Here is a 9,970-nt window from a genome sequence, read left to right on the forward strand (position 1 = left end):
ATTTATATTATATGCAAATAATTTGCGAATCCATATGTGATTTTAAAATGGGTTTATGAGCACAACACTTGTCGTGATGGGGGAAAATATATTTCAAAGGCTAGTTGCCGCTCTTTTACGTAAAATGCAACACATCTTTCAAGAACTTGTAAGCATTTTAATGCTGAATATGATGAATTTTTCGAAATATATATAATTAAACGCATTTCAGCTTATTTCATTTATCAAAAAAAAAAATCATGGTCTATTTGTGTGTTTTTATTGTTGATATTAATTTAGGTCAGGGTTGAAATGCAAACAAATTCAAGAACATTTCAATCAAATTAATTCGATCTATATAATTTATCTGTGGCATGATTTGATATAAACGTGTAGCTTCACAAGTAACAAGGTTCGTATATGTGCAAATGCATTGATAATTCGTTGAGCAAAATGACACGTATTATTATTATTATTGTCGTTGTTGACAACACCACAAAAGAGAGAAAATCAGAATTGAGAAAAAATTCCAAATAACACTTTAATATAGATTCTTTTCTTGTCATCAACTACAAGAATACACATTTACAAGCCATAAATAAGTTTACACAAGTGATTGAAGAAGTTCAATCCGTCCGCAGTCCTTCGGTGTGATTTTGGTCCATTTTCAAAAGCCGCCTCGAAGAGTTCGTCACATTGTCAACATTTCTTTTACAAAATAATTACTAATGAACATCTAAAAGAACGGGAAACGTCAAAAATCAGAATACATATACACAACCATTTTACAAATGTACAAATTGTCACGAGGTCCGTGGGTGTTTAGGAAGAGTTCAGGATGGGCCTGGAGTACACACCTTGGTAATAGGATGTGTCCGGCGAATCCAGGCCCGCTTTGCTGGCCATGGAGCCCATGGATAACGCGCCGGCCATCGGAGAGCCGTAACCGTAATGCATCACTTGCTCATAAGTCTTTAGGTCCATTTTGTGATGCTGTTGCTCCGAGGACATGAGGTTGTTGATGGAGAAGGGGTGGTTGAAGGAATAGTGGTGTTCTGGCTTCAGGTGTCCTTCATGCGCCAGAACAGAGTGATGTTGCGCCAGGAGATGCTGCGCCTGGGAGGTCGGAGAGGCTGTGTGCTCCGGGCTCAGACCCTGACCCGACTTCATGTCAGACAGGGATCTTTTGTGCTCGTTGCTAGACGAGTTGGAATGAGGAGACTCGTTCCCGTTGCAGCTCTCGGAGCTGCTGTTCGATCCGCCCTCCGATGTTTTCCGACCCGGCTCCTTGCTAAGTTTCTTAACGTCGCACTTGAAGCGCTTTTGCCTTCTCAGATAGCAGCCGTTTTCGAACATGTTCCCGGAGTCGGGATGAAGGGTCCAGAACGAACCTTTGCCTGGCTTATCCGGGGAGCGTGGGACTTTCAGGAAACAGTCGTTGAAGGACAGCGAGTGGCGGATAGAGTTCTGCCAGCGCTGCTGGTTCTGTCGGTAAAAAGGGAAAAGGTCCATTATCCACTGGTAGATCTCGCTGAGGGTCAGCATCTTACTGGGGGATTGCTGGATGGCCATGGTTATTAGGGAAATGTACGAGTAGGGTGGCTTGGCGTGCGTGTAGCTCCTCCGGTAGGTCTTCGGGTCCCTCGATCTGTTTATGTTCGACTGGCCGTACATGGGGCTCATAGCGTTCATGTTGCTGTACGAGGTTAAGGCGTTCATGGAGGGTGCTTGCGCTGCCATTGGGCTCATGGTCGGGCTCAGGGCTGCACTCATGCCCGTCATACCCGCACCCATGCCGGCCATCGCTCCCGCACCGGGGGACATGCCTGTCATTGAAGGACTCATTCCCGTGTTGACATAGGACATGTTCATGGTGTTTGCTGCTGTCATGTTTGCAGTCGAACCCATTCCAGACATAGTCATGTAAGTGTTCATGGAGTTCATTCCCAGTCCAGTGTTCATGTTGCTGACCGAGGTGTAACACTGCGAAAGAAATCAGATAATGCGATTAATTATTGCAACTCCAAGTTGTATACGTTTAAAATTCATTTTGGCTTGCATGGCTAACTTAAAAATAACAAGGCTCCCTAAAGGTTCTTTAATCATAGCCAAATCAGAAATGTTTTGTATTAAATAGCTCGTTTAGTTGGGGTTTTAAAAACTATAAAACTGCTAGATATTTAGAACCATGCGTCAGGATAAAGTGAAAGTTTGTTTTCGGGAGGATTTTTTCACTTTTATTCATTTATTTATTTTGGTTATTTTTAGGTTTCCAACATATTGCCGCAAAACGCTGTTGTTGAGTCGATATTACCGCCGCTCAGAAATTAAAAACCAATAGTAGCCTAGATCTGTTCAAAAGTCAAACGCCCGCGGTTATTTTCGCTTCTGGACGCCCGATGTTGTCGAATAATAAAACCCATGTATTCGTCGGTATCCATAATTGGAAATGAAAAGTTTGCATTGCATGTCAAGCACAACTTTGTTAGGATAGTGCAGGGCGTCGAGATGATGGGGGAGGATTTGGAGGCGCCTCAAGTCAATATTTGATCTCAAAGTTAATATTATCTCAGGGCTAATATTGAGTTGTATAAAACCGGATCGGATTTCGACGAGGAGAAAAAAAAATACATATATATTTATTTAGGTGAGTTACCCACCTCGGGCTCTCCGTAGTAAGCGCTCCAGTCTGCTGCGTGTTCGTGTCCCTCCATTTTGACAGCACCGAGCATCCTGGAAAAAACTCCTTCTACTTTTCAAAACGCTTCCCCACACGAGAAATGCTGGTATTGTGTGTCCTTTGGCAGCCAAAGGTGGTACAACCACGGGATACACTCGTGTCGTCGTTGTGCTCTCCTCCTGTCAAGAGCTGGCGCATGTGTGTGTGTGTATGTGTGTGTGTGTGTGTTTCTGGTTGAAATGACGCCTGCTGCTGGCTCTTAGCGCTGTGATATAGCTCTGTGCGCCCGGGCGAGCCTCCAATCCCTACTGCTCCACTCGGCCCCTATTTGAATAATCTGCTCACACCTAGGCGTGAGACTTCTCCATTTGCCCCCCTATTGTACACCTGCGCAGCTTGAAAAGAGCAGCCCCATTTGAAAAGATTCATTATATCCTAATCTTATTGTATTCCAGCGGGAGAAAGGGGTTGAATAGAAGTTTGGACTACCGTGAGAGGAGTGGTTTGAAATCACATCCAGATAAAATTGGGGAGAACGCCAACAGCTCTGGGTTCAAGTCTTTATTCAGATGAATCATCATGCCTAAATGTCTTGTTTTTGTTTTGTTTTTCATAATTCACAAGCAGCGTTTATTATGCACAGCCAATGGTAATCGATGTTAAATGCATGACATATTTAAGCAAATCAATCTCACTTTGTTTTATTATTATTATTATTATTATTAATTTAGTTCTTTTTCTTTTAAAGCCCAAACATTTCCATTAAACAAAATGTTTAACTGTTCGTTAAATCTTTAAAAGGAGCCAAATTGAAAAAGGACAGCTGGCTGTATTTAAAAAATATAGCCTTTAATTCTGTAATAAGATTAAATATGAGAGAAACAAGGATAACAGTGATACAGGGATAGATCAAAACGCGTAAATGTTTTCGGCTGTTTTGAATTAATTTGTTTACCTGCGCTCTAGTTTATGTAACTAATAGCGGTACACAGTTTGCTGATGTAAGAGCAGGTCATCGGTGTTGATTCTGCAAAGCTCAGTGGCAAGATTTGATTGCCTTCATTAAACAAAGTATCCTAACATTTATTCACTTTGTTTGACTGTCCACGATAGCTGGTGGCGGCTTGGTGCACAAGCTGAAGACAACGAAAAACAAAATACTTTATACAACTTAACTGCTTAGATACTTTTTAAGCCTATATTTCATATCCTTCTTTTGGCCTTTGATGGTATGCGATTTGGTTTACAAAAAAAATATATGAGTGCGCCCTCTCTTGGTATACAAATTTATTTTTCCACAGAAATAGCCTACATGGATACGCTCAGTTGCTATCACATTAAAATAACGTTCATGATTATTTACTTTTTTATTACCTTAGTATTTATTATTGTTTAACAGATCACAGTTAGTGCCATTCAAATAGGCTAGTCACGAAATATATATTTTTTATAGCCTACAATCTACATTAATGCTCAAAGCAAGCGTGTAGCCTACATTAAATATAGGCCTACTGATTTTTTATGCATTACATAGGCTAATGAAAAATTGATTATATAAATGATCAAAACCATAAAAGTTACAGTTTGGTTTACATTTTTTATATATATATATTTACATTTTAGCTAATTTTGCAGACTGGGCATTCCTTAGGAAATTATTTTAATCAAACAATTTCTTTAAATAATCAGCGAGACATCAACTCTTATTCAATGTGACACGTGCCTCACCAGCATCGTAATTAGATCAGATATATGTGTATTTGCGTATAACAGGGATAACCATTTGCAAATATAATCACGGAGTTTATTTGGACCTGTGTGTAATGTGTAAACGGTGTAAGTTTGACGTGCTCACAGACACCGCTAAACGCGTGGAACATCGCCGAAGAAAAAACCTTCTGCAAAGTCGTCGCAGTTATTATTGTGGATTGTCATCTTATGATATTGGCATCTTAAAAGATGGTACTGTTATGAAGGCAAACCCTTCTTTTACAACGTTCGATGAAATATTGCGACAGTAACTCGTAGGCTACTCAATTAAAACGGGGTCATTACTGGAAATAGGCTTTATATTTAGTGAATATATGTACCTTGTTTGGAGAACTCGTTGAGTATTAAGAAACTGTATTCCTTCTGTTTAATGGCCTGTCATTGTGTTTAGTTGCCGACCGTGTTTAGCATGTTTACATGTTTACATCATTTTCAAGCATTTCTATACAGATGGCATTAAATTATTACAGGCTGAAAAGTTTGACATTGCTGCCATTTGTAGTCGTCTTAACACTTGTCCATTTTATTGATCATTTTCATAGGCCTATGTTCATTCTATGTTTCTTTCATTTATTTTATGATTTAAAATAAACTATAAAAACAGCCCTATCATTTCAGCAAGCTGCTGCATCTTCAAATAATGACATTGGCGTGTGTGTGTCCTGGTAAACCCCACATTATGGGGACAAAATGTCCCTACAAAGATGGCGATATCTGAAATCCTTGTCCTTGAGGGGACATTTTTGAGGGGTAGTGAAGGGGGACAGAATATACAGTTTGTAGTATAAAAATCATTATATCTGTGGAAAGTCCCCATAAAACATAAAAATACAAGTGTGTGTGTTGTTGCTAGATTTGCTATTACTCTTAATTGAGGTAATAAAATATACATACAAATAACATCATAACAGTAATTCCAATAACAGTGATGGCACTTTTTCATTATCAGTCTCTGGTAGAAACCATGGATCATCTCACAATTTGAGACAAATAGACAGACACGTTGTCTTAATACAAAGAATCCTCATATGACTGGATAAATACTACATATTCTCTGAACATCAAGTCCCTACAGCATTGTCCAGCTGTCCAAATCGAAATCACACAATTTACATGAATACGCATTTACATTTTTTTATCTAGTTTTGCCAAGCCAGACTAAACTAATTAACTAGGCTTACCTACTTTTGAGAAATGATGTACTACTTTTTAAATTACGTGACACAGTGTGCTCCTGGATTATTTTGAAGTTAATTATTAATAGACGAGGGACAGACTGTGAACGCATTCTGTGTAGAAGGTCACTATCTTGTATTTGGTGAAAATGCAAAAGGACTGTGTCTTTGAGTAAACACACCACGTTGCAGCATTGGTATAAACTTTGATCGCCTCTGAACTTAGGTTGGCATATGTCACGTTTTTCGAAACATTGAGCTCTAAAACAATAGATGGCAAAACTTTTTTGTTTTATTGAGGAGCACTGTCTTCCTCTATAGCTTCAGGATTTGCTCTGCTTCTCTGCTCGATCATTCATCATGCGGTTGTGTTGCAATGTACTGTCACTGTGGGTGGCGCCTTGGTGATCCTCCTGAATCTTATACATTAGGGCATGTATTCTCAGTAAATATTGCCATGGAATCTCCAAACACTGACCTCCATTCTCCTTTCTGTCACCAGGAATACATGTTTGAGATCGTAGAGAGGTCAGGATATTTTTTACATTTCTAGAACCTGTCTTAGATAGATAGATAGATAGATAGATAGATAGATAGATAGATAGATAGATAGATAGATAGATAGATAGATAGATAGATAGATAGATAGATAGATAGATAGATAGATAGATCAGTTGACTTAACTTAAAAAAATTGAGGAAACCCTTTGCCTTAAAATCATTAAGTAAATAAACTTCATGCTTAATCGAAAAAAATTAAGTAATGTGGCATTGTCAAGTTCACATAACTTAATTCGTTCAATTAAACATTACGTTTATCTACTTAATAATTTTAAGGCAATGGGTTTACTAAATCTTTTCAAGTAAGGGAACTGAACACTTTTTACAAATAGATAGATAGATAGATAGATTCAGTTAATTCCCGGCTGCTGTTTGCAGGAATGTGTTACTTGGAGCTCCTCTTTCAAAGCTTTTAAACCACAAAAGAGGTCTTTAAACAAAAGTGTGTTTGTTCTAATTTCTTCTTCCCTTTTTTTTTTTTTTTGGCATTTGCACTTTTACCCCTTTATTTATCTGCTGAAGTAAAAAAGGGCCAACAGGTTAAGCGTATGATTCATCTGTGTGAAACTGATAACTGGATCTCTTTCTTTCCAAATAAAAGATGCAAAAATGTCTGTGGTGACAGTAAACATTCCGGAGCGAGACAGGAGTTTGTTCTGGCTATTATCTGGCACAGCTGTGACAACCCCTGTTGGCTGCAGGTTTGCGGCCAACCAAAGCATGTTTACCTGGAAATGAATCTCTAAAGTATTGTGACGGGGAATGCACACAACGCTGGTTGGATGCAGAGGGGGGGAAATGCAGGCCCGCCATTGAAATGCCATTCAAAGCCAAAGGGGTGGTACGGAAGATATTGCACAGGGGCCTGGGGCGCAAACAGTGGCGTAAATGGGCTAAAGGACTTCCTCAAATACGCACATTTTCATATTGAGGAGCATTCGCAGAGGGCTGCCCCGTAGTGCACTTCTGTTTGGTCTGTAACCAAGGCCCAGTGCAATACACTTCTCTTGTAATGCAAAAAGACCACAGCACAATCATGCATACCTCAAACAAGGTGCCAATCCACGTCCTGCGAGGGTCTGAATGCACAAAATCAAACATCTCTTCATTTCAGCTAAATGGCAGAAGTTGAACGGGGTGACAGAGGGAACAAAACAAAGCCTATCGAAAGGCTTGAGATGGTAAATCTCTTAATTGATCAGATTAATGCATTATAATGCTTTGGCATGTCTGACAAACTATTACCCCGTCGAGGACAAAAAGGTTCGGATTAAATCTGTTATTTTAATCCTTCCATTTTAATGTATGCCACAGCAAAAATGTAATATCACATAACCCTCCATTGCTATTCATCAGTGAGGGAACTGCAAAGTCAACACACGTTTTAATTACAAGCCAAAAGCAATTAAACGTGAGGACAAGCGTCAGTATGCTAATTAAATGGCAGGCTCCCGTGGGAAGAGAAGCTCTTAAATATCACCGCTATCAGTCCAGATTGAGCACTACGAGCTGCCATCGTTCACACTCACCTGACACATTTTCACCTCCGAGCTGCAGTAGAGTAAACACAGGCTTGACTGAAATCAATTCATTAGGGAAAGTTATTAAAGAGGTGACAGCATGTGTAAAGTGAAGTTAGCGAGAGATTAGAGTTTCCTGTGTTTCCTTGCCACCTCTTTCTCTCGTTTCATTAGTATGCTTTAGTTTAAGACCAGCAGCAGTAGATTTTTAAGATATAAGAAGATGTATCTAGAAAGCCCAGAACATTTCTTAATTGGTAGATTCAGTAAATCAATGCCAGTCATTACCAGTGTTTCCATTGCTTGAACTGACTGATGCAGGCGTTCAGACCCCCTTAAGAAAACAGACACGTTTCCGCTTTACATCAGTCAGAAGGCATTTGACTGTTCCCATTTTCCATTATTCCCGTGTCTGCCAGAGGGCAGTCTTATCTGTATTCCGGGCTGATAGTGAGTTTGGGATTAAAGTAGCTGGAATGAAGGCTGACCCAAGACAACCATCACCAAGAGCTTTACTCTCTTCTCAGCTTCACGTATTCATATACTAACTTCTTTAACACATTCTATATGCCTAAAACATATAATAATTGTTGCAAAATTCATTTAAGCCGTATGTAGTTTTTAACCCTATACTACAGTATCATATTTGATACATACATTTTTAAGAGCTCTAAATTATCTCCATGAGGAAAACTGAAAAACCTGTTGTACACAATCTACTACATGCCTTCTATCGTCTGATTCATAGTTCATACTGTTAAGCAAGTGAAAAGGTCTTTTAGTATAATTGTACAAACGTCCCTCTTCATGTCATGGTTCACGTGTCTTTTTTTTTTTGCTGTGAAATCTGATTTTTATCAAATAAAAACATAAGAATAACTTTTACATTGTTTTGAATAATTCAATATGACCCTATGGAAATATGATCCGTCAGTCTTTTGAGGAAGGTTTATTTATCTCTCAATCCTTATTATATTGTATTACATTATGTTTTAAAACAGAGCTTTGATTATAAAACTAAGCATTGAAACATATAACATGTATGAAATATATGACATCTTATATTTATGTGCATTTCATGTAAGTATTCTGCTATAAAGATCTCACTGATTTACATACTTTTTGGTCATATAAATATCAGCAACTGCACCAAATTGCATAGCTTTGCTTCATAGTTTTTCTCCTAGAGTCCAAGATCCATAGTCTCCCATGGGACAAATGTATACAATATTATGCAAAACATAAAATACAGACTTTTTTTTTTTTTTTTCTCTAAAGGTTCAATAAACTGTTCCCTTTCATAAAATTCGATTTTTCTGACTAAAATGTGTCAGGTATTACAGGGTAAATCGTAAGTATGAATGCTTAGATTTTGGGCTATAAATGTGTTAATAAACTGATATCTACTCAGTCACCTGTCAGACTCATGAGGGAATGTTATTAGAATGCTGCCCTGCAATTCCTTCCTGCCTCACCTGAAGATCAATCCATATGCAGATGGCTAATTTGTAATGTTTACTGAAAAACAGCATGGGGGAACCTGCAGGGAAGCTCAATCTTTTTGTCATCCCAGCCGTTCATTCAAAGGTCCCCCAGACACCACCGCCCCAACATCAGTGCCCAATCTGTGTTTGCTTACCCATGAACAGTGGCAGAATTCAGGGAGGGAAGCCCATAAATTCAAGCTCTGTTTTACAGGCCCGGATAGCTAACAAGCTAGCCCGCTAACAAGGAGACTCCAATGGCAAGCCCCTCAACAGATTAGCACCTCATCAGCCTCCCGTGGCTAAGGACAAATATAGCCTTCCCTCCCGTAAAATACAATGGGACTGCCGGCGATAAACAACACCCCAGCGGGGGTCCGATTCCCCCTCACTAAACTTCCTGACCTTCCCCTTCTCTCTGCCTCACAGCTGCCTGAGCCACCAAGCCCTGCTCCAGCCCTGTGGCCCAATTGAAGAGTTGTGTGTATTTCAGGTGAGCAAATATTGCCACTTGCTTGAGAGTTCAATGGTTGCCCCCTTCAGAGGTTGCGTATTGCAGTCACTCGCTTGCAGGAAGTAGGTGTGAAGCTCTGGGAATTCCTCTCAGCACAGCTGGAGTCATCCAATCAGTCCATTCTCGGATTGGCCCTTAGATTTCAGCCTCTTTGTGGATTCTGTCGGGCTCATTTAACTCTGACGTATGGACCGCTGGAAAGGGAAAGTGTCCTTTCTCTGAAACGGACACTCTTTGGATGGTCGATTCCATAACTCACAGTACCAGAGGACTGACCTAATCAAACAC

The 9,970-nt window shown here is 39.6% G+C and overlaps 1 protein-coding gene across 2 annotated transcripts; it reads right to left on the reverse strand.

The window, feature by feature from the left end:
- Nucleotides 1–495: 495 nt before the first annotated feature.
- foxa2 (forkhead box A2) lies at nt 496–3,081 on the reverse strand. Of its 2 annotated transcripts, none has more exons than XM_056255893.1 (2): nt 2,640–3,081; nt 496–1,962 (listed from the first exon to the last, which is right to left on the reverse strand). In XM_056255893.1, exons 1-2 carry the CDS (start codon nt 2,709–2,711, stop codon nt 802–804), a joined length of 1,233 nt encoding a protein of 410 aa, XP_056111868.1. In that variant the 5' UTR covers nt 2,712–3,081; the 3' UTR covers nt 496–801. The 2 variants fall into 2 exon arrangements, with proteins under 2 accessions (XP_056111868.1, XP_056111867.1); XM_056255892.1 differs by lacking the exon at nt 2,640–3,081 and adding an exon at nt 2,150–2,615.
- Between the last annotated feature and the right edge of the window lie 6,889 nt (nt 3,082–9,970).

The sequence above is a fragment of the Rhinichthys klamathensis genome, unplaced genomic scaffold, assembly GCF_029890125.1.
Source record: "Rhinichthys klamathensis goyatoka isolate OS25496 unplaced genomic scaffold, OSU_Roscu_1.1 h1tg000123l_1, whole genome shotgun sequence".
In the NCBI taxonomy this organism is placed as follows: Eukaryota; Metazoa; Chordata; class Actinopteri; order Cypriniformes; family Leuciscidae; genus Rhinichthys; species Rhinichthys klamathensis.

Coding starts and splice junctions, on each gene's coding strand:
- foxa2 (XM_056255892.1), bottom strand. CDS start 2,224: ATGAATAAAAGTGAAAAAATCCTCCCGAAAACAAACTTTCACTTTATC. Junction 1,963..2,149: donor ATGGTTCTAAATATCTAGCA/GTTTTATAGTTT, acceptor TTTCTTTCGCAG/TGTTACACCTCGGTCAGCAA.